Source organism: Lontra canadensis, unplaced genomic scaffold (assembly GCF_010015895.1).
Source record: "Lontra canadensis isolate GAN:19392208 unplaced genomic scaffold, GSC_riverotter_1.0 scaffold84, whole genome shotgun sequence".
NCBI lineage: Eukaryota > Metazoa > Chordata > Mammalia > Carnivora > Mustelidae > Lontra > Lontra canadensis.
In genome coordinates, this window is record NW_022631078.1 from 9,071,305 (window position 1) to 9,094,291 (window position 22,987).

A 22,987-nucleotide genomic window follows, 5' to 3' on the forward strand; every position below is an offset into this window, starting at 1 on the left:
CCCCAAGAACCTCATACCATCGGAGGCTAGAGGGAAGAGCGAGGAAAGGAAGTGACTTGCCCAAGGTGACCCAGCTGCTCAGCGCCAGGGCGGGATGGGAACCAGGCTGCAGAGCCTGAATCCTTCACCGCTCCTCCTGGGTCAGAGTGCAAGTGCTGCCCCGGGGGCTGCGGGTTTGGACTCCCGGCGGTGGTCCCGGAGACAACTCCCCAACCACGTGGGCTAGAAATCAGGCCACGGTCACTGTGCTAAGGGGCGGGGCGCTCGGTCGCCTTTAGTTCTCCCTTCCCACGGGCCAGATCCTGGACAGAGGGGCTGTGGGGCTCTTAGAGACCCCGAAAGCCCCGCCCCCCACCCCAAGCCCTCCCAGAGCTCCCCCCCTTCCCGGTGCTGACTCTGGGCCAGAAGAGGAAAGGCAGTCTCCACCCACCTCTAGCGCTCTCCCTTCTCCTTTATAAAGGCCGGAACAGCTGAAAGGGTGGCAACTTCTCCTCCTGCCGCCGGGAGCAGCCCGCCTGTCTCCCCGCGCGCCCGCAGCCTCCCCCGCTGCCTCCCTGAGGGCTCCCCTCTGGCCGCCCGCGCCCATCTTTCATTCCCGAGATAGAGATATTTTGCGCACACACACATACACACACGCGCAAAAAAGGGGGAAAAAAAGGCCCACCCTCCAGCCTCGTTGCAAAGAGAAGCCGGAGCAGCCGCAGCTCACAGCCCGCAGAGGACGCCCAGAGCGGCGAGCGCGCGGACAGACGGACCGACGGACCCGAGCCGCGTCCACCTGTCTGCCGCGCCCGGCACTGCGCGCAGCGGGCACGCCGCGAGCGCGGAGCAGCCGTGCCCGCCGCGCGGGCCCCGAGCCAAGGCGCACACGCTCCGGCCCCCCCCACCCGGCCCGGGCGGGAGTTTGCACCTCTCCCTGCCCGGGTACTCGGGCCGCCGCTGCAAAGCCAACTTTGGAAAAAGTTTTTTGGGGGAGACTTTGGCCGTGAGGTGCCCAGCTCTGCACTTTCCGACTTCGGGGGCCTTTCCAGAAAATGTTGCAAAAAAGCTAAGCCGGCGGGCAGAGGAAAACGCCTATAGTCGGCGAGTGAAGACGAGCCATCGACTGCCGTGTTCTTTTTCCTCTTGGAGGTTGGAGTCCCCTGGGCGCCCCCACACGGCTAGACGCCTCGGCTGGTTCGCGACGCAGACCCCTGGCCGTGGATGCTCACTCGGGCTCGGGATCCGCCCAGGTAGCGGCCTCGGACCCTGGTCCCGCGCCCAGGCCCTCCCCAGCCCCTCAACGACGGAGCCGGGGCCGGGGGCGGCGGCGCCCGGGGGCCATGCGGGTGAGCCGCGGCGGCGGCTGCAGCGGCCTGAGCGCCTGATCGCCGCAGACCCGAGCCGAGCCCACCTCCCTCCCCAGCCCCCGCCCCCAACCCTGGCCGCGGGGGCGGCGCGCTCGGTCCACGCGTCCGGGGCCCCGCGGGGCCGGGCCCGGAGTCGGCATGAATCGCTGCTGGGCGCTCTTCCTGTCTCTCTGCTGCTACCTGCGTCTGGTCAGCGCCGAGGTGAGTTGCGACGGCTGCCAGGGCTGGTTCGCTTCATTCATTACCTCCACCTTCGCCCCTTAGTCGTCCCTCCCGTCCCTGCAGTGAACTTTGGACCTTTGCAGCCCATGGGCCTAGCGCCGGGCGCGAGGTGACCTCGAGGGCTGGGACGCGAGGTCCGGGAGGTGCCAGGCTCTCAGGGGAGGGGGCAGGGGCAGCTTTCTTTCCCAGGGCCCGATCCCAGATCCCCGGCCCTTTCAGCGTCGGGGGAGGGTGTGTGTGTGGCCCTGTCACCCACCCCTCAGGAACCCGAAGGGAGAGAGGGTGGGGGTGGCGCCGGGGATGCAGAAGGCGGCGCGTTCTCCCAAGCCCACTTTGGTTGCAGCTTCGTTCTGTCCAGGAGCCGGCTTGCACGGGAGGTGCGAGCTCGCGCGCCGGCGGCAGCTACGCCAGCCCTCCGCGGGGATTTGCCTCCCCTCCCAGGCTCTGGCTCCCGGTCGGGATGGGAGCCCTCGGGCCAGCGCAGGGCATGTTCAGCCCTAGAGCGCAGTCCCGCAGCAGCTTGTGTCTTGGGTGCGGGGGTTGCCCAGAGAGAGGTCTTGGGCACTCGGGAACTGGGGAGGAGTAGAGGCTTTTAAAGAATCCAGCCCTCGGGGCGGTGTGTGCCCCAGGCCCCGCCATACCTGCGCCCGCGCCCTGCGAGAGGGAGCGCCTCTCTCCCCCGCTTGCGGGGTGCGGAGCGCGCCAGGAAAAGCGTAGCTGCAAGGCAGGTGGGGTGTAAAAGCGTCTGCGGGAGCGATCAGGTCGGATCAGTACCCCCACCCCTCCCAGCCTCACGTAGCAGTGAGTTGGCAAGTCCACCCGGAATCCAGGTGGGAAAGGGGGCGGGGCAGGGAGGAAGCGCGAGGTTGGGGGGAGGAGAGGGCAGCGGGGAGCGCGGCGAGCCTGGGTCCCGTCCCGCCTCCGCTCCGCGGCGGCCGGGAGCCCGCACCTCGCCGGCTCCCGATGAGGGCCGGCCCCTCCTGGCGTCCAGCGAGGCGCAGGAAGGCGGCGGGGGCGGCGGCGAAGGGGTTAAGGTGAAGGGCTCCGAGGCCGCGGCCAGACCTTGGGCCGCCGCCAGCGCAGGTTGTTTTGACCACGGCGGAGCCGTCGCCGTCTCCTTTTGTTCTCGGGGCTCCTCGAGGGCCGCCGGCCGCCCGCCCTGGGGCCCCGCCCTTCCGCGGCCAACCCCCCGCGGTCCGCACCCGGGAGGGAGGCCGCAGGGCTCGGCCCAGCAGCCTGCAGGCTCCTCCCGACGCCCCCTCCTCTCCTCTCTGCAGCCCCCCGGGCCGCGGCCAGCTGTTGGGGAGGGGGGCGCCGGCCGGACCCAGCTGCCGCCTCGCCTTGCCGCGGGGCCTGGGGGCTGGGGCCGGTGCCAGGGCGTCCTGGGAACGGCGGCGCCCCCGCCGCTGCTCTCCGCAGCCCACCCCGCCCGGCCCCCGGACTCGCTCACTCACCCCACGCACGCACACTCTTGGCCAGAGGCGATGCTGCGCTCCGGCGGGCGGGCGCGCAGAGCGACGGGCACGCACTACCGCGGCCGGGTCGCGCGCCCGCCGCCGCCACGCCCGTGCACACGCGGGGCACACGCGCGCGCACCACACACACACGTACGCCTGGCCCCCGAACACGCGACCTGAACACACGTGCACGCACACCCACGCACGCACCCGGGCACGCACGGCTCCTATACACCCGGCACCAGGAGCCCACCCCCGCGCAACAGGTGGGCTCACCGTGGGCCCTGGAACCTCGTCGTCTCTGCGGGGACCACATCTCCTTGCTGGGCGCTAGGAGGGAGGGCAAACAGGGACCCTCCCATCAGGTCCTGGCTCCGCAGCACCCACTGTTTTTTGCTGGCTCAGGTCAGCTTGCCGTCGCTCCAGCATTACCCCTCCGTGACTGCTTTTTTCCAACTACCCGGGAGGCGGAAAGTAGTGATGCGACCGGGGGCGCTGTGATGTCCAGAGCAGTCTCCCTTCCTATAGGCCCTTCTTTGAGTCTCCAAGACTGGAGGACCCTCTCTGCTGAAGGGGCTCCCCCTGGCTGTTCTGTCTCCTTTGCTGATCTCAGCCAGCCAGCTCGGAAGAGGCTTGTGACAGCTGGATGAGTCTTTTTCCCAGGCCTGCCCTCCTCATTTCCAGCTTCCTCCAGCACCTCCTCCTCCTTCCCCCAACTCCATGGATATATTTGGGGAAACGCTGTGACACCGAAGCTGGTGCCTTGCTCCCCACTGTAATCACAGTGGCCTGGAGCACAAGGCCTGGAACACAAGGCCCTCCGGAAGCCACAATTTCCGAAAGAAGCACTTTCGAGCTAAGCCTTGGCCGGGCTCTGGGGGAGGAGACATAAAGGGGAAACCCATCAACATGGGGGCCAGTTGGGGAGGGGAGACCACAGGAGAGCTTGCTGTGGAGATGGCCTGGTCCCTGGCCCGAACCTCAGGTAGAGGCCGGAGCAGGTGCACAGGAGGGGTGGGAGCTCTGATGGGAGGCCTGGCAGAGGGTCCGCAGAGGCCTAGGAGGTCCTATCTCCATCAGCTGAGCTGGCTTCGGGTGAGGGTAACTCCCACTGTCATGTGATGCCTCCCGCCTCAGCACCCTTCTGCCGGGAAGGAGTGGCTTGCTAATGGCCTTAAAGTGGTGGGGGACCAACTTGCTGGGTTCTCTCTCCCAGCCCTAGAAATGTCTGCAAATTTAGGACCGAACAGAATTTCGAGGCTCTGGGGCAGGACCTAAACTGGGTGCCTATACGTTTGTGTGTGTGTGTGTGTGTGTGTGTGTGTGTGAGGAGGGGTTGATTCAGTGATAGTGGTAAAGAGGTATTTGCCATGAGCGTCCTGGTTCCCTTTCAGTCTCCTCCTCCTCCCATGCCTCATCTAGGACAGCTGTTCCATTTTCTGGTTTATTTATTGTCTGTTTTCCCTCACTAGTCTATATTCCTCCAGAGGGTTTATCTTGGTCACCACGTCTCCCATTCTTGGAACAGTGCCTGGTCCAAGGTGGATAATCTGTAAATATTTGGGGAAAGGATAGTTGATGTGGGGAGGGGTGCGGAGGGGGGGGGGTTGGTGTCGAGGAAGGACCAGACATCTGTCTAGCGCTTGCTAAGTGCTTTATAAACACGGCCTAACTTAGTCCTCAGTCACCCGCAGGGCAATGCAGCGTGCTCTGCCCTCAGGCAGACTTTCTCATTTGAGCCCTTCCCCCCATCTTGAGAGACAAGCTTGTCTTTCTGTTCCATGTCTTGGGGCTTGGACTGTCAAGATCGGACAGGACAGAGGAAGAAACAGAAGGGAAATCGGACTGCACAGATTCTGTGTGTCTTGCACTGGGTCTCAGTTTCTCCCACTCCCCAAAATGTGAAGGTTGGATTGGCTCAGTGTTCCCCAGGTGCAGCGGAATTCCCTGGCCTCTCGAAAATGCAGATTCCTGGGGCGCCTGGGTGGCTCAGTGGATTAAAGCCTCTCCCTTTGGCTCAGGTCATGATCTCAGGGTCCTGGGATCGCGCCCCACATCGGGCTCTCAGCTCAGCAGGGAGCCTGCTCCCCCCCCACCCCGCCTGCTTCTCTGCCTACTTGTGATCTCTGTTAAATAAATAAAATCTTAAAAAAAAAAAAAAGAAAAGAAAAAAAATGCAGATTCCTGTTCCGCCCTGCCCCAGTGCTGGGAGCTGGGCCAGCCTGGGATGGAGGGTAGGACCCCCGGCGGGGGGGTGGGGCAGTGACTGAGATGGGCTACCCCAGTGGTAACTGCCACAGTGGCCCCTTTTCCAGCCCTAAGAGTTTTTCTGCTCCAGGGAGAGGTGGACAGCCCAGTGTGGGGTTGGGCTAACGTTCAGGAGGGGTGGGAGGGTCCCAGGAGCAACAGGGAAGGGAAATACTAGGTGGGAAAATCTGGTTCTGAATGGCTTCTGTGGTCTGCCCAGAGAAGGCTTCTTCAAAGGGCTTGGCTTTGGCACTGACTCTAAATCAGGCCCGAGACTGTCAGGCAGGCGGGCGCTTGGAGGCCTTGCCGACTTCTCTCTCCGCCAGCCACAGCCAACGCCCCTGGCTTCTTGGGCTGAGCCTGTCATCTCCCTCCGAGGAGCAGGGGCTGGGGAGTGCGTATCTGTGTGTGCAGCTGGGGCCCTGGGGGAGGGTGGGGTCCACGCCCCTTTGATCTGCCAGCCTAGTTGGGAGCAGGTAATTCACCTGGCTTCACGGTAGTAGCTCATGCCCTTCCTACCTTCTGCAGCTGGTGTCGGGGGTGGGGCGGGCTGGGGAGGAGGCTGTTTGCCTTGGCTCCCACCGCTGGCTGTGCCCCAGCTGCCTTCTCACCATGCCCTTGCCCTGTCAGGAACCCCAGGCCTGAGATCTGGGGCAGCCTCATCTGGATGCCATGCTCTTTGCCCTGCCCACCTAAGGAGGGTTCTAGAACGTGTGCCCAGGAAACCCGGGCCCGGGCTGCTCACCCTCCCACACCAAGAAGAGCCTCTGACCCCCAGCAGGTGCCCAGGAAAGTCTCCCCCAGGGCTCTGCATCCTGGAGCCGAGCACAGGCTGAATTTCCCCCATCCCTCACCCGCCCCCAGCCCCGGAAGGGACCTACCAGCCCACGCGGCCCTGGGCAGTGCCAGTGGGGGCTAGGGTGCCATTTCCTGGGGCCCAGCACAGGGTGTGGGGGGGGGCTAATGCAAAGCCACAAGCTCTCCAGGGCAGGCGGCTCTCCACCCACCAACTGTCTTCCTCAAAAATGCCCTGCCTTGCTGGCCCTGGGCGTGTGTGCTGAGTGCTGCTGTCCTCGAGGAAGGAACCTCTGCAGGACTGAATCGGCCAGTGACAGCTCATTAAGCACCAGTTACTTGCCGGCTGCTCTGCTAGGTGCCATTATACCTCCCAGGTCAGGTGTTCTTCTCCCCATTTAAAAGATGAAGAAGCTAAGGTTGTTGAAAGGCTTAATCCAAGAGGCCAGGTTTCCTTGGCAGCTGAAGTCCCTGCTTTTCTGTGTGCTGGAGTTTTTCAACATCTGCCCTTTAGACATCTTGGGAAGCTAATTCTTTACGGTGGAAGATTGTCCTGTGCCCATTAGGACCACTGGCTGCCACCTACTAGATGGTTGTGACCACCCCAGCTATGCTCTGGTTGTGACCTCCTCAGCTATGGCCCGTGTCCCCTGCGGACTGTCTAGCCCCTGCTCTGGGACACCTGATACCAGAAAGCTCCATGGTGGGCTGGAGGAGGGAGGGGCATGACTCTGCTCCTTGTGGTATAGACCTGGAACCCTTTCCTCCCTTCTCTAAGCCTCTAGCTTCCTCATCTGGAAGATGGGGACAAAAATATAGAGCCAGCTGCTTAGGACTGGGAGTACGGCATTTAGCTCAGTGCCTGGCTCATAGTCTGCACTTCATAAAAGTTAGCTGTGGTCTTATTATCGAATCCAGGTGGCTCTTAGTGAGTCTGGGCAGCCAGGGGCCAAGTTACTAGAAACACGTGCAGGGAAGTCCTCTCTGCTTAGAAGAGGAGGTAGTTTGTTCGGAGGGTGGAGGGGGAAGAACCCAGGAGGTCTTCCTGGTGGAGGACGTAGGAGGATCACATAGGAGAGAACCCCAGGGAGAAGTGCAGAGTCCTTCATGCATTTTATGAGTACGTCTTGAGCACCTACTGTGTACTTCTCCCACTTTCCCAGGCTGTTCCGGGCTCTTCGCCACTCAGCTTGGGAGGGTAACATCATCTCTTGGATCGCAGACTGGGTCTGGGGCATCTGCTCGTCCTGTCTGGGGTCTGCCTCCTCTGCCCCAGCTGGCAGCTGCAGCGAGCTCTCCAATGGGCAAGGAGGTCTTGGCATGAGTGCCCTACGCCACTTGGTACTGGGCCTCTGGGCCCTCTCCTGGGGGGTTAATTGGATCATTAACGCACAGATAGCCTGGGGGCCAGGGCTGGGCACCCTCATCCTTGGCTTTCCTCTGCTGCCTCTTCTGCCACCACAGGCAGAATTAGAATGGAATCAAATGTCTGTGATCCCCGGTGCACAGATGAGGGCCAGGACCAAAGAGGGACAGTGAGCCCCCCGAGGTTGTGGGGTGGTTAGTAAGTACAAGAGTAGAATTTAGCTCCCTGGACTACTAGTTCTGGGCTTGGTAAAACCCTCAGGGGAAGTAGCCTGCCTTGGTCTTAACTGGGGACCAGCCGCCTGCTTTCCTGTCTGTGGGTAGGGCCCTGTGCCCACATTTGGGGACACCAGAGGCATGGGGTTTCGAGGAAAGCGAGGGGCAGCTGAGCTGGTGTCCCTCCCCTCTCACGCCCGCAGCCCCTGACTCCCCAGCTACATAGACTTGGACGCTGAAGGGAAGACCCCAGCTGCTGGGGGTCGGGGGGGGGGCGCTTGCTGCTTACTTACAAGCTTACTGCTCGGGCCCCAAGCCTTCCTGCCTTGAACCTCCCAGCAGGTCTAGACACCAGGCAGGATCATAAGCTCTGTGTTCAAAGGAAAAAACAAACAAACAAATAAAACTGAGCTCAGGGCTTTCAAGGAATTTGTTTTAAAAGTGGATATACCCACACTCCACCCCAGCTCTAAGGCCGACCTAGATGGCCAGGGCTGATTGGACGGGGTAGAACCCCTGGAGGAGGTGTTCCCAGATGCCATAATAACCATTGAGGAAACAGACCTTTGGGGAAGCCAGAAACCGATCCATCCCCAAACTCCAAACAGCTTTTGGGGAGAACCCCGTGGGGCTGGCTCTGGGACAGATGACCTCCCTGCCCACCACCCCTTCCATCAGGCAGGGACTCAGCCCCTGCAAAGCCAGTCAGAACTCCAGCCCTTGGAGTGTTCCATGAACTCACTGGAACTGGAGCTCCTGCCTCCTCAACCAGAGAAACTGAAGCACAGAGTTGTTTAAGTAAGTCAAGTCTGCCGGCGCCCCCTCCAGGGCTCCCTCCCCAGGACCGCGCCATCCTGCATCTGTGTGTGCACATGTGTGTGTGAGTTTGCACGGCTGTGAGTTCAGACATGAAGCAGGGTCTCACTCGTTTCCTTTGCCCCGAGGCGCTGGGTACCCAGATTGGGCCTTCCTCCTCAAGACCTCTGACATCAGCCCCTTAGGTCTCCCTGGACCATGAGGGATGTGGCCGTGACCTTCCTCAGGCCGCTCTCATGTCATCGTGAGGCCTGCGGTTTCCCTGGAGGAAGCACGGCTCCGAGTGGGGCCTGTTAAAGCACTTATTAAGTTTCAAGTGTTTTTGGTAACAGGCCAGAGGGGCTCTAAAAATAGGGTTTGGTTGGGCATGGGGCATGGGTAAGCTTTCAGGTTTCGTGTCTGTATCCGAGGATTCCCTTCTCTCCTCTTTTGAGCAAGAGACTAAATAAATCTGTCAGTACCTTGGGCCCCCTGAGCCTGTCCTGCTCCACAAGCACTTAGGAACCCCCTCATGTACCCAGGAGGCTGGGGGCACAGGTTCTGCCATCGGAAAGCCTTGGCTTTGAATGTAGCTTCTGCTGATAATTGGCTAGAGGACTCTGTTTTCTCATCTGTAAAATGGGGACAATTAGATCTCCTGTGACAGATGCTGGCTGTCATTGGCTGTCAGGTAGGGAGGAAAAGCAGAAAGATGGTTGGAGTCTCCAGGAGCCTGTGATGCGATGTGGGAGACGGGGGTCCACCAGCTGATCTCATTCGGAGCAAGCCGCAGCTTCATTTGGGACAGGAGATGGGCCTCTGATTTGGGTCTTAGAGGCTTGAGCAGGTTCGGGGCCCCCAGAACTTTGTGCTTCTGGTTGCCATGGAATCTGCCCCCCGCCCGGCTGTCCATTTGCCCATGGCTGAGAGGCCCTGTGGGGCTTTTCCGGGGGTGGTGCGTGTGTGCGGCAGGGAAGAGGACCGTGGCTGGAAAGGCCTCGACTTCTGCTCACTTAACCTCACGGCATCTGCCTGGCAGGGGGACCCCATTCCCGAGGAGCTCTACGAGATGCTGAGTGACCACTCGATCCGCTCCTTTGATGACCTCCAGCGCCTGCTGCACAGAGCCTCCGTAGGTAAATTGAACCCTCATTCAGGGCTCTGGGCCTCCACTAAGTCCTTGGGGGGCTGGGAGGGGCCGGGCAAGGGGTAGCCTCACTTTCTTGACTTTCAGAGAACTAGAGGCCTGTGGCAGCCCCAGAAGGGCTCGGCCACACCTGCCCAGGGCGGGGCTGAGTAGGTGGACGGGTTGGTACCTGGGACCTGGGGCGTGGCAGAAGTACCCACACGTGGCTCTGGCTTGGTGCATGGGGTGGGGTGCTGGGAGGAGGGGGGGCAGGGAGAAGGTGCCCAGGGCATATGCTGAAAGTGTATCCAGGTGTGGACTCAGCCAGGGAGGGTGGTGGCGAGGGAGCCATATCCTGGCCCCTCTGGCCAAGCGCCCAGTCTGTAAGGTCTCCCGGGGACACCTGGCCCAGACCAGCGTGCAGCCATGCCCTAGCCTAAGGGTGCATTCAGCGAATGGGCACGTGCTTGGTGGCACACACGTGGCAGGGCTGGCGGGCTGGGTCGGGAATGTATTTATAAACGCTGTCTTCAGAGCAAATTCCATTCTATTCTAACCTCTGGCCTGTTCCCTGGAGCCCTGGTCAGCAGCCCCCCCCCCTGGACCCCCAACTCCCCTTCCCTCTAGGGTTTTGTCTCTTTGTCACTTTGTAATCCTTGCCCAGACTCCTATCTACGGGGGACAGCATTTCCTGTCTTTGTTTCCTCTCCCCGTTGGGCCCCTGGCTCCCTCTCAAAAGCATTCCCGGGCCCTTTCAAACCCGCCTGTGCCGGGGGCTGGCGAGGCCGGCGGGAGGGGGCCCCAGCTGGGCCCCCCTATTGTTCACCAGGCCCCCCACCCTACGTCTCCCACACCCCCCACCCCATGCCCGACTGGCCAGCCCTGGCCAACACAATGGGGCAACTTCCAAATTTAGCCTTTCTGCAGTTTCTTTCCAAGGCCCTTGGCCCCCACCCTCGGACAGCCCCTACACACGCCGGCTGGGGGTCGGGATTGGAGACAGAGGTTTTCAATAGCGGGCCTGTTTGGAGGCAACCATGTGGCTATTTTTTCCTAATCAACTTAACCTTTCCACAAAGCACATCTTTTCCCCCATCTCCTTTCCACCAGAGACATTCCAGAGATGACAAGGAGAAAGGAGGGGAGCGAGAGGGACAGACAGACACGCTGACGCGGGAGCAGTAGGCTGGATGGAAAGGCACCCGTTGTAGGGACCATCCTCCTCCAAACAGGACCCTCGGGAGCCCACACAGAAGAGAAGGAGCTTTGTCCTTGGCAGGGCCAGCGGGAAGGGGAGACAGCAAGAGCAGCGAGAGGGCTGCGTGGAGGGGGCAGGAGTTTGTCCCCAACATCCCTCGGTCTATTTGCTTCCTCTTCAGCCATCAGAGAGCTGGAAGGGTCTCTCCAGGATTCAGTGTCAAGCTCAAAGTCTTCCGATGTGGCCCTCACCTCCCACAGTGGTGTCTGCTGCCTCTAGAGAGAGGGATGGCTCCAGGAGCACCAAGGAGGACACCAAGATGAGGGCCTCCCAGGCTGGAGAAGGGAGCTGTAGTCTGTGACCTAAGGGTGCAACGGACAGTTTAGGGCAGGTACCAGGTCAAAGGTTAGAGGGGAGAGGCAAACACAGTGACACTCCGGGAGCTGGAGCAAGACCCAGGCCTGGAAGGGCTCGGGGTACGGGCGCCCCCATCCCAGCAGGCTGGCTCCCCACCCCTCTCTGCTTTCAGCCCCCACCCCCCATTCCTGTCCCTCCTCCCTCTCTCCAGCTCAGCTGGGCCATTGTCCGGGGCTCCAGAGGGGCTGTGTCCAGGGCATGCTGGTCCCCCCGGGGATTCTGGGAATTTCTCCATTCAGCACTTCCTATGGGAACGCTGGGCGGAGGGGCACTGGAAACTGGCCTTCCGAGCTCTGGGTCTTTGCCCTGCCCTGGAGGCTAAGGAGGGTTCGCTTACAGTAGCAAAAGGGAAGGGTTATTTTTAACTCCTTTGACATGGGTTCTGTCCAAAAATGTGGCTGAAGAGCCCAGAGTGGGGCTGAGGGCCGCCCTGGGATGCAGTCCAGGCCCCGCTACCCCGTGAGCCCCAATACCACCCTGGGGTTGCCTGGAGGGCCCCTTGTCAGAGCAAGGACCTTCCATTTTACAGGGATCTGCAAGGAGAGTCTGTTCTTTGGAGTGGGGCGCCAGTGAGGGAGGAGAGGCCGCTTCCTGCCTGCCCCAGACCCTCCATGGGAGCCTCCACCCCACAATCAGAGCAGTCAGGGGCTATCAGAGAGCATCTGACTGTGCCTTCTCTTGCAGATGAAGACGGGGCCGAGTTGGACCTGAATTTGACCCAATCCCATTCTGGCGGCGAGCTGGAGGAGAGCCTATCCCGAGGGAGAAGAAGCCTAGGTGAGGCTGCAGATGAGAATGATGACGGCTCCAGGGCGGGAGCCAGACTAGGAGACCTGGGGCGGCTGCCCGCCCCCGGCTCCAGGCCGTCCCATTCGTCCCACACTGAGGACTGAGTCGAACTCAGAGAGTAGAACTGTCCTTCAAAACACTATATTGAGGAGTTGAGTCATCACGCCCCATCCCCTGACACAGTTTCCTAAATATAGTGCTTTTAAACCCATTTGTGCGTTACTCCAACCCTAGAGATAGAGATTGTTGGCCCCATTTTATACAGTTGGAAAGTGGGGCCCAGAGAGGGTGAAGCCCTCATGGCCCAAGTCACACAGCTAGCAGGGACAGGGCTGGGATCCCAGAAGCTCTTCTCACTTAAACCCAGTGCCATCCTGGTGGGGTGTGTGTCTCTTCCGTGGCTTAGGGCTGCAGCCTGGGACGGCAGGCAAAACTTGGCACCTGCTCGGGTCCCATGGAGGCCTCCCAGGGAAGGCCAGAGCCTGCTCCAAGTCTCTCCTCCTCTCTGCCCACTTCTAGTCCCCCCAAACACTGTAGACAGTGGCTAGGGGGACCTCTATGAATTTGGGCAGCTAGTCGAACCTCAATGTCTATGAGAATGACGGCAGAGCCCCAGTATGGACAGCAGGCTTGCTGTGGGACGCTCCCATTACTCAGATCTGTAAGTGCAAGGTATAGGCGCTGTTAGCCCCCAGGCCATTGATGAGGAAACAGTCTTTGAAAGAAGCAAGGATGTAAGAGTAGGTAACATTGTAAACCAGCAACATTTAAGAGTGTTTACAAAATAATAAGCCAGTAGGAGCCAGGGGTCAGGGGATCCCAGAAGTGTGTGAAATCGCAAATGAACCTGAGGGCAGGTGGAAGGAAACTGACATTTACGACAGACCAGCCTTCTCAGTGATCTCACTGGATCCTTACAGCGGTTCTTGGGTGTAGGTCTCATGGGGAAACTGAGGCTCAGGGCACATCGGCAACCTGTCCGGGTCCCACAGCTTATAACAGCCAGGATGCGCAGACGCCCCCCCACCCCACCCCCGCTTCCCCCCTACCCCACCCCCGCTTCCCCCCTACCCCGGGGGTGGAAGGAAGCCGGACCTGGCCGGCCATTTGTCGGGGAGAGCAGTGCCGGAGCTGCCCTGCTGGGCCGGGCCTGGTGGGGGCTCTGGGCCGGCCCACCCTCCTGACGGAGGTCCCCTCTCCCTTCAGGTTCCCCGACAGTCGCCGAGCCGGCCATGATCGCCGAGTGCAAGACGCGCACGGAGGTGTTCGAGATCTCGCGGCGCCTCATAGACCGCACGAACGCTAACTTCCTGGTGTGGCCGCCGTGCGTGGAGGTGCAGCGCTGCTCCGGCTGCTGCAACAACCGCAACGTGCAGTGCCGCCCCACCCAGGTGCAGCTGCGGCCCGTCCAGGTGCGCAGGCGCGCCGCCGCCCCGGCTGTGGACTATGGGCGGGGCTGCCCGCGGGCCCCGCCCCGGTCCCCGCCCCCCTCCCCTCCTGGACTCGCTGGCCCGGCTTCCGCAGGGGTGGAGAGGAGTTCCTGGCAGGCTACTGCGCTCTGTCCGTTTAGGGCTCTCTGGGCAGGTGCGAGGAGGCCACCTGTCAGTCCTCAAGACCACCCAGGCCGCTGTACCCAAAAGCCGCATACAGACCCCCAGGCAGGGCTGGGTGTGGAATGTTAAGTGAAGGGTGCTGCCTCCTCTTTTACAGGGATCAAACCCCAAAATGCCCCTTGAAGACACCTTTCTATAAGCATTTACTGGATACTCAGAATGTTCTGGGCTTCTCGGTTTTCCTCCAAACTGGGTTGGGTTCCTTGCTCTGTCTTTAACAAGGAGGGTACACAGTCCCTCCAGGCAACAGACACAGCAAATGCTGGGGCAACCCCTAGAAGAGGGTCAGAATGCGGAATCCTGCCTCCTTTCTGGAGATATCAGGTATGCAGTCTGACTCAAGGCGAATCCTAGAATAGAGGCTGCTCTGGGGAGCTCCGGGTCTCATGCTGGGCAGGGCCGGGCCAGAGAAGACTCAGCTGTCTTCTAATTCATGTGGAAAGGTTTTTGTGCCCCTTGGGTCAGCCTCGCCTACACAGCAACTCAGGAGGGGCAGAGCTGCTGGGCACACCTAGGGCTCAGCACTGGCTGGTGAGCCCTGCTCTTGCCACCTGCTCCACCTGCTTCATCTCGCTCCCCTCCCTGAGGTCAGCTGTGGCCTTTCCCCATGCCCACCATCCATCCCAGGCCTGGGCCTGTGTCCGAGATCACAAGTGTCACCGGCTACCACATCACCCACTGTCAGGGTATCTCCTATCCGCAGTGTTTCCAGCTCCATGGACGGACACCTGACAGCTGACCTCCCCCTTCCCGCCTCCCTCCTGGATAAAGCCACCCTCTACTTCCTTCCAGACAACCATCTCCCGCCTCTGCCATAGTCCCTGACCTTGGCTGGCGCTCGGGGAATGAGGACACCACAGGCCCTAGACTCAACCCGGAAATGCCTTTCTCCCTCTCTGGGAGCTCCAAGGGGGATGGGCCCAAGCTGGAGGCCAGGTCGGGAGGGCTTGTTTTGATGGAAAAGCTACGAGAAGGGCAGAGGGCAAGGTCCTGCTATTGTTTGGGCCAGCGCCTCTCTACTCCGGGCTTTCGAGGAAAGATCCCTGTGGGGGGACAATGGCATGGGGGAGGAGCAGGCAGGCAGGCTCCCTCAGCCCCTGCCTATGTGGTCTTACAGAGGCACTTGGATGGTTCTGTCCTCCAGGTGAGAAAAATCGAGATTGTACGGAAGAAGCCAACCTTTAAGAAGGCCACGGTGACCCTGGAGGACCACCTGGCATGCAAGTGTGAGACAGTGGTGGCTACTCGACCCGTGACCAGAAGCCCGGGGAGTACCCAAGAGCAGCGAGGTAACCGCTGGTCCAAGGTCTGCCTCTGAATTGCTCAGCCGGGCAGCTCCCTTCTCTTGTGGCAGCTGCCAGGGGCAGGGGTGGTGGTGGTGGTGGTAGAAATTGAATCAGGCATGCCCCTGGTTGAATTCATTTGAAGCTTTCTATCTCACTGAGAACAATTCAGATTCTTCCCCTGCCTGTAAGGCTTTAAAGCCCCTGATTGGCCTACCAGCCTTGCTGCCCACCCATTCCCCCTCACCAGCCTGACCTCCTCGAGTGCTCAGATACATTTCTGCCACAGGGCCTTTGCACACGTCACCTTCCATCTGAAATTCATTTCTCTCAACTCTTCACAAGCTCATGTTCATTTGGGTCTCAACTCGGAAGTCACCTCCTTCTAGAGGTCTGCCCTGACTACCTTGTCCAGAGTGGCTCCCATCCCCGTCTCGCTACCATACCCCCCTACTTTGTTGAATGAGTACATGAAATTATGGGGCAAGAGAAGACTCCACGGACATCATCTTCAGATATTTGACAACCTGTCCTAGGGGCGAGAAATCAAACTCATTTCCTATGGTTTTCAGAGGGGATTAGGACCAGTGGGGAAAAGCCACTGGAGAGAGATTCACTCCGTGTACCAAAAGCTGTTGATCAGTCAGGGAGCCAAGATAGAATTGTATGCCTGTGCAGTAGTGAGTTTCCTGTCATTGAAGATGTGTAGGTAGAGACTGGGCAACTGTGCAGCAGTGATGTGAGTTCAGGCACTAGATGGTTAATTGGAAGTGGAGTTCTGTTCTACTCTTTACACTTCATGAGTTCACAATTTCAGGGGCATAGTTTGACTCAAGTTGAAAGGGACCCAAAAAATGATCTTATCCAATTGCCTGGTTCACATTTTATAGAGGAGGTGCTGAGGCTCAGAGAGGCTAGGGTCTTGCCCAAGGTCACACAGCCAGTCCCAGGCAGGGGTGCAGCGGGAGTCTAGGGATCCTAAAGTTCTATTCTTGGCCCTTCCCTCACCCTGACAGCAGTCACCGGTTCTTACCTGCCTTGGCATTTTCTTTTCTTTCTTTCTTTTTTTTTTTTTTTTTAAAGAATTTAATATTGTTAGAGCTAGAATGGTCCACAGAAATGACCCTACAAGTCAGTTGTTTAGTGTTCTGGATGGGGCTTCTAGAGCCCAGAGAGGTTAAGGGACTTAATGAAGGTTGCATAGTGGTGAATTCTAGCCCAGAGCCCTGATCTTGTACTGTCTAGTTCTGCATTCTTTAGGCTGCCCTGCTGCCTTTTCTCCCTCGAATGTTTGCAGTAAGGATCAAGAATTATTATTATTATTATTTTAAGATTTTATTTTTAAGTAATCTCCATATCCAACAAGGGGCTTGAACTCACAACCCTGAGATCAAGAGTCTCATGTTCTATTGACTGAGCCAGCCAGGAACCCCAAGGATCAAGACTCATCAAATTAATATGCTTAGATGAGCATTAAAAAAATCGCCTATTGATTTTCAGTAACTTTCTATTGGTAGAGGAAAGAACACCTTAGAAGCTTCCTGAAGGCAGGCCTGCCTCTTAGCCTCTTTGTCCTGATCCGAGAGCCGAGCTGAGGCCTGGATGCCCTGGGAGGGTAGATAATTTGACAGCTTCAAACTGACCGGTTGTAAATTATTAATACAGTTAACACAGAACACATGGGGTAGCGAATAGCATGGAATAATAAGAATGAACATGGAATCACTTAGTCAGAAAAGATCATATTCTCCTCTGTGTTTAGGATGGTGTTCTTTCGTGTGCCCGGGCTTCATGTGATTTTTCAAGCCAGATTTTGGAAGGCGCGTTCAGCTGATCGATATGTAGATTACATAAAGTCTGGCCATGTCAGTTTCAGCAGTTTGGCCCCAGCCTGGCTATGGCTTGGTGCTGTTGCCCGTGCGATGCCAGTGTCAGACCTCCTGGGCTCCAGATTTGGCTCTGTCACTCATGAGCTGCATGATGACCTTGAGCCTGGTCAGGACTTGCCCAGCTCTGGGTCCTGCTGATGACTCCAGTCTCTGGAGCCCAAACTCCAGGCCCTTTAATGGCCCTTGTAGGTGTCTCTCCTCCAAGGGAGATCTGAGACCCGTCTGCATCCTCATACTGCCTGATGGCAGAGATGGGCTGCCTCATGGGAGCTTGTGTCTGGGAGATGGGAAGCCGGCTTTGGCCCTGCAGAGCTGGGGGTGCTGGGAAAGGCTCCCAGGAAGAGATGGGCCTTGAGCTTGGCAGAGAAAGCTTTTGCAGCAGGGTGTGGACATGGGGGTTTGGGAGGAAGAGACGTAAGTGCTAACCTTGCCCGAGGCTCATGAGTGCTGTGATTTACAGGCCGGTGGTTGAAAGTACGGACTCCAGAGGCCGACTCCTAAGTTCAAATACCAGTGCCTCTGCCTCAGTTTCCCTATCTGTTAAATGTAGATACTTGTATCTGCTATGAGGATAAATGAGTTTAGAACATTGCCAGGTGCACGGGAAGGGCCACCCAAGGTTTTCTGGCTATTTCCGCATGTTATCACCTAACTCGAGGACCAGAGCTGCTGCCCGCTCAGTTTTAAAGATACAGAAATCGAGGCACAGGGAGTTTCTGTGACTTGTCCCAAAGCATGCCATTAATACCCGGGAGAGCTCAGATTTGAACGCAGGTGGTCTGGCCCACAGCCAGAGACCTGGCCCGCCCCCACTGAACCTCTTCTCGGAGTGGTGAGGGCCAGGTGAGGACAGGCACAGGGATGAGGAGGCCCAGCTCCACGGTGGGAGTGTGTGGTTCTGGCCCAATGCCCAGCGGCTCCCCCATCACAGGACTGGAAGGGGCTGGGAGGCTGGTGGGAGGAAACCTCAACAGGGGTCCAGAGAGGGAATGAGAAAGAAGTGAGTAAGAGCAGCCCCCCTTTGCTGATCAGTCCTTAGTCTGATCTTAGTGGCGTAACACAACCACTATGTTATTATCTCTCCCTGATGCTGGATTGACTGGGCTCCGCCCGGCGGTTCTGCTAGTGTCTCCTGTGGTCCTAGCGGGGCAGCTGGGCCCGTGTCCCTCTCTCTGTAGTCCACGGTGTCTCCTTCCCACATGCCTTCCCCAGCAGAGTAGCCAGACTTCTTAGGCCGTGGCGCAGGGTTACTCAAGGCAAAAAGGGTGGAGCTGCCAAGTCTTCTTTAAAAAAAAAAAAAAGATGTATTTATTTACTTTAGAGAGAGAGCGGGAGCATGTCATCAGGGAGAGGGGCAGAGGGAGAGGTAGAGAGACTGTCAAGCAGACTCTGCACTGAGCACAGAGCCTGACGCAGGGCTCAATCTCAGGACCCCAAGATTGTGACCTGAGCTGAAATCTGAGCGTCAACCAACTGAGCCTCAACTCAACCATCCAGGCGCTCTGGGAGCTGCCAACGAGCCTTCTTAAGGTTTTTGCCCAGAACCAGCACAGCACCACTCTGCCTGCTTCTACTGGTTAACAGATCCAAGTTCACGCCAGGCTCAAGGGGAATAGAAGTTAGGAAGGTCAGTGGGATAAGGACAAAGAACTTGAAGCCATAGCAATCTACTCCCCTCTGTGTTTGCCAATAAACTGCCATTTATTCATTTTACCAGTCCTGTGAGGGGGTGGTCTTACTATCCCCATATCACAGGTGGGGAAACTGAGGCACAGAGTGGTTCAATAATTGGTAAGCAGTGGAGTTGGGATTTGAACCCAAGGAGGGCTGGCCTCAGGCTGCTGCCCCTTCTTTCAGCCCAGAAGATCTGGAGAGGTCTGTGGCAGGTGTCAGTTGAGAGTGATAGACCCTCTCCAGAAGCTGTCTGCCTGCTGACAAGACCTTTCTTTCTCTCCAGCAGCCAAGACACCCCAAACTCGGGTGACCATTCGGACAGTGCGAGTCCGTCGGCCCCCCAAGGGGAAGCACCGGAAGTTCAAGCACACGCATGACAAGAAGGCACTGAAGGAGACCCTCGGAGCCTAGGGGCATCTGCAGGAGAGTGTGGGCAGGTGAGGCCTGGTGGGGAAACTGAGGCCTGGACCCCTGGCCTTTCTTCTCCTTGGCCTGAGGCTTGGGCTGTGGAAGGGGACAGGGAGAGTTATTTCCCCACACAAAATCCCGACTCTCAGTGTGGATCCCCTCTGCCCAGTTTCAACTGAATTTTCCCATAGGAAGGTGGGTGAGGGGCTTTGGGGACCCCAGCCCAGATGTGTCCCAGCTGCCCTATGAGAATGGGAAGTCTAAGCCTCAACTCCCCCAGCCCTGAGTGTTGCTGGAAATCAGCTCCCCATCTCCAGCAAGAGAGGCCTGTGAGCGTGGGATGGAGCCCTTAGGCTGTCTCTGACCCCCCATGTCCCTCTGCTTGGCCCACAGGGTTATTTAATATGGTATTTGCTGTATCGCCCCCATGGGGTCCTTGGAGTGATAATATTGTTCCCCTCGTCCGTCTGTCTCGATGCCTGATTCGGACGGCCAATGGTGCTTCCCCCCCTTCCACGTGTCCGTCCATCCACCAGCGGGTCCACTCATTGGCCGCCAGCGCCTTGCCCAGCAGCTCGAGAAGGAAACGGAGGACCTGAGCTCCATGGCTGTCTTCCTCTGCCAACCCCAATGACCTGGGAGAGAAGCAGAAGAGAGACCAGTGGGCCCGCTGTTCCCGGCTCCCTGCCCGGGTCACACCTGTGTGCTGTGGACTGGCCCGAAGCCCTGCACAAGGCCCTAAGGCCCTCTAGATGTGGGTGGCCTACCTGGTCCCAGGACCCCTGGCCAGCTCTGAACGGAACCCCCCAGGCAGGCCAGGGTACCTGGTACTCCTGTGGCTGAGACCATAGGGGGGAGCACGAGCTGGAGAAAAGCCCTCCCACGGCGCCCAGGCCCAGTCACTTCTCCCTGGTCGCCTCTGCTTACCGTGGCTTCCTTTTGTTTTCTACACCTGAGATCTTTGACGGTGTGGACTCCTCTGGGTGGGCGTGACCCAAGCACCAGGCAGCCAGGTGGCCCCTCAGATGGGTTAGAGACGAAGTTTGCTCTGGAGCTGACACGGATGGTGACCTGGGCATTCACTGCCTCCTTCCACTCCCCCCACCTTCACTTTCTCTGTTTTATCTCTACCTCCACCCTGTATCTTCCTCTTGTCCTGGCCATCAATCTGCTCCACCAAGGGTCTCTTGGACCCCATGCTTCTGCTCCATCAGGCAGAAGGCCAGGGGTCAGGGCAGCAGGGGGCCTGCCTGTCATATCCCAGCCCAGCCAAGACTGCCATGTAGGTTCGTGCAGGGTGTGCATTGCACAAGGGCACTGCCTGTAGGGATCATTGTTCACACTGTAGAACGTGGACAGTTTTTGTATTTATTAGGACCGTCTTCTGGCAGAAAGAGATAAAAACGTCTGGAGAAAGGGATCCTTTTCCTAACTGACAAAGGCTCCACGTGAACTGGCTGTGCCCTGACCTGGCCAATGGCTCGGAGTGGCTGGACAAGAGCGAGCCCACGTTGGGTGGGGAGGTAACACTGTTGTCCATCTGGTCTCCGTTTTCCTGAGTCCTCAGCTCAAGCAGTTCCCCTTCCAGGCAGGTGTGAAAAACCCAAGAGAAAGTCTCCAAGGGAAGGGGTAGCCCTTCTCTCCCCCTGCACACTCCCCCCATATTAGATTCTTTTGAGTTCCACTACTGGTGGCTCCTTCCAGGAAACCAGCTCATGGGCTGGGAGTTGGGGAGAAAAGGGAAAAGATCCCCAGGGCTCCCTGGAGTGGGGTCTGAACCACCTCCCTCCCCACCTTCGACTGCACTTTCCTCCCTACTCCCCACCCCCTCCAAACTCTGCTTCCTTCAGTTTGTAAAGTTGGTGATTATATTTTTTGGGGGCTTTCCTTTTATTTTTTAAATGTAAATTTATTTATATTCCGTATTTAAAGTTGTAAAAAAAAAAAATAACCACAAAAGAAAACCAAGTGAATCCACCGGAGTTCTGTCTGTTGGCATCGTGTGTGACAATCACACTTCCCAAACTGGCAGGATTTACTGACAGCCTGTCACGTGTTCCTCTGGCTCTGCGAAGCGCAAGCCCACGCTCATGTGCACGTTCACACATGGGCATGTACACATGTGGGCCCGCTGTCCCGGCGGTGGGGAAGAACCATACAGCCTGGCCTGTAGATTTTGGTCCTGCAGCAGCTCCTGATCCCCGACCACAGGTCTCAGCACTGTGCCTGTTGCTGGCAGTGACAAGAGACGGTTTCCGCCAGCACGAGGATCTCTGTAAGGGCACCAGATCCTTGGCCTCATAGGGTGGGGCTGGCTGTGGGGAAGGGGGTACCCCATGTGGGGAAAGCTGGAGGAGGTGCTGGAGGGGCTGTGAAATTCAGAAGGGACACAACTGAAAGGTGGATCTGGGGTCCGATCTTGGCTCAGCCCTTACCCTGCTGTGTGGCCTTGGGTGAGTCCCAGCCCCTCTCTGATCAGAGCTTCCTCTGAAACACTAGAAGATGACCAAGAGGCTTGTGGCCATTAAGGTCCAGCTGTGAGATTCTGTACTTTCCCTTGCCTGCATAGATTTGGGTCCTCTAAGTGTGTTTTGGGTCCTGAATCTGACTGGTCATAAGGACAGTCTAAAACTAAAACCATTTGCCCCTGGAAGTAGTGATCTCCCCATCACTGGAAGTATGTAAATGGAAGCTGGGTGACAACTTGGGTGAGCTTACACTGAATGACACCATGATTGGGTGATTGGTTAACTGATTGACTCATTCATTTTTTCCTTCACTCATTCGCTCACCTTCTTGAGCCCCTACCTTGTGTCTGTCCCTAGCAAGGGCTTTTATGGCAATCTAGTCTAAATTCTTCTGGGACTCCTAGTCCCACACTTGAGGAACTGGAGTCCATCTGTGGTGGTGGTGATGGTGGTGGGAGGCACAGGTCAGAGGGGGTTAGCTGGAAATTTAGCCTGCCTGCCCAACTCTGTAGGATCCTCCCTTTCCCCCAAGCCCTCAAAGTTCTGGGTTCCCAGGGCACCAGCGAAAACTCTGATTGGGAGGGTGGGGGACAACTCCAGTAGGAGGTGGAAGTTAGGGGGCCACTGGAGGGCCCAACGCGTGTGGTTTCTTGGAAGCGGCCAACTGCTATATTGTTCCAAGAATGACTGCAGGAACATCCCTGGAGACAGGCAGAACTGCCTGCTTCTCTCCCCTCCCTTATGCCATCTCAGACAGCAGCAGTGCCAACACTGTGGGCTTTCCAGGGGCATAGTGGGCCCACTGTGGGTCTTAGAACTGCTAACCTAGAATGGCATTCTTCTGGAAACCCCTCTGCTGGGGAGAAGACATTCCCTTTTTTATTCCTTCCCCTGTCCTGTTGGCTGTGATACAGACACGATATCTGGTACTCAAGCAGCCATCTTGAGCCATGAGGTTAAAGCCAAATACTGAGATTGGGGGAACAAGATAGAAGGGACTGGGTCCCTGCCACCTGACGGCCTAGCTTAGGAGTTTTTATTCTTTTTTTTTTTTTTCCCCTTTTTTTCCAAGTAAGCTCTATGCTCAACATGGGCCTTGAACTCATGACCTTGAGATCAAGTCTCATGCTCTACCAACTGAGCCAGCCAGGCGCCCCAGGAGTTTTTACATAAGAAAGGAAGAAATTTCTGTCTGAGCTACTCATATCTTGGGTTTTCTGTCCTTTGTAACTGAACCTAATCCTGTTAAATAGCCCCCTTCTTTCTGGGAAAGAGGATGTGGCCACCAGGCTGGTCTGGGCATTTGGCCTCACGTTATGAAGGCTTTTCCTCTATTTGAGGCCTGCCCGGATCTCATTTTTCCCGAGGAGCCTTCTGTGTCCCAGCCAGCAGCTCTCCTCCCTCAGCTAGAGCAGAACCGGAATCCTCTTTAGAGGCTTAGCATTTATTGCCTCCAGAAATCAACGGACGAGTGAACATTGACAGCATATAAAGTAAAATATCTGTGAAAATACAGGCCTGTTTTAAGGACCAGAGGGAAAAACGAACAGTAACATGATAGCGAAGGGGTTCAGGGGATTGAGATCATGGCTGGATTCCAAGAGCGCTCTCCTCTGCTTGACACCAGGTCTGGTGTGTTTCCCTCATTCTGTAGTATCAGATCAGGAACCCCAGAA

At 57.9% G+C, this 22,987-nt stretch overlaps 1 protein-coding gene across 3 annotated transcripts; it reads left to right on the forward strand.

The window, feature by feature from the left end:
- The first annotated feature begins 484 nt into the window (after positions 1-484).
- PDGFB (platelet derived growth factor subunit B) lies at positions 485-20,796 on the forward strand. Of its 3 annotated transcripts, none has more exons than XM_032882975.1 (7): positions 485-1,550; positions 9,486-9,582; positions 11,872-11,964; positions 13,183-13,388; positions 14,734-14,878; positions 18,719-18,872; positions 19,237-20,796. In XM_032882975.1, exons 1-6 carry the CDS (start codon positions 1,488-1,490, stop codon positions 18,844-18,846), a joined length of 732 nt encoding a protein of 243 aa, XP_032738866.1. In that variant the 5' UTR covers positions 485-1,487; the 3' UTR covers positions 18,847-18,872; positions 19,237-20,796. The 3 variants fall into 3 exon arrangements, with proteins under 3 accessions (XP_032738866.1, XP_032738867.1, XP_032738868.1); XM_032882976.1 differs by having other exon boundaries at positions 19,380-20,796; XM_032882977.1 differs by having other exon boundaries at positions 18,722-18,872.
- Positions 20,797-22,987: the final 2,191 nt, after the last annotated feature.

Bases quoted from the DNA above. Each gene is read 5' to 3' on its own strand.
- PDGFB (XM_032882975.1), top strand. From the start codon at position 1,488: ATGAATCGCTGCTGGGCGCTCTTCCTGTCTCTCTGCTGCTACCTGCGT. The intron at 1,551-9,485 runs GTGAGTTGCGAC...TCTGCCTGGCAG, and splicing joins TGCGTCTGGTCAGCGCCGAG to GGGGACCCCATTCCCGAGGA. The intron at 11,965-13,182 runs GTGAGGCTGCAG...CTCTCCCTTCAG, and splicing joins CCGAGGGAGAAGAAGCCTAG to GTTCCCCGACAGTCGCCGAG.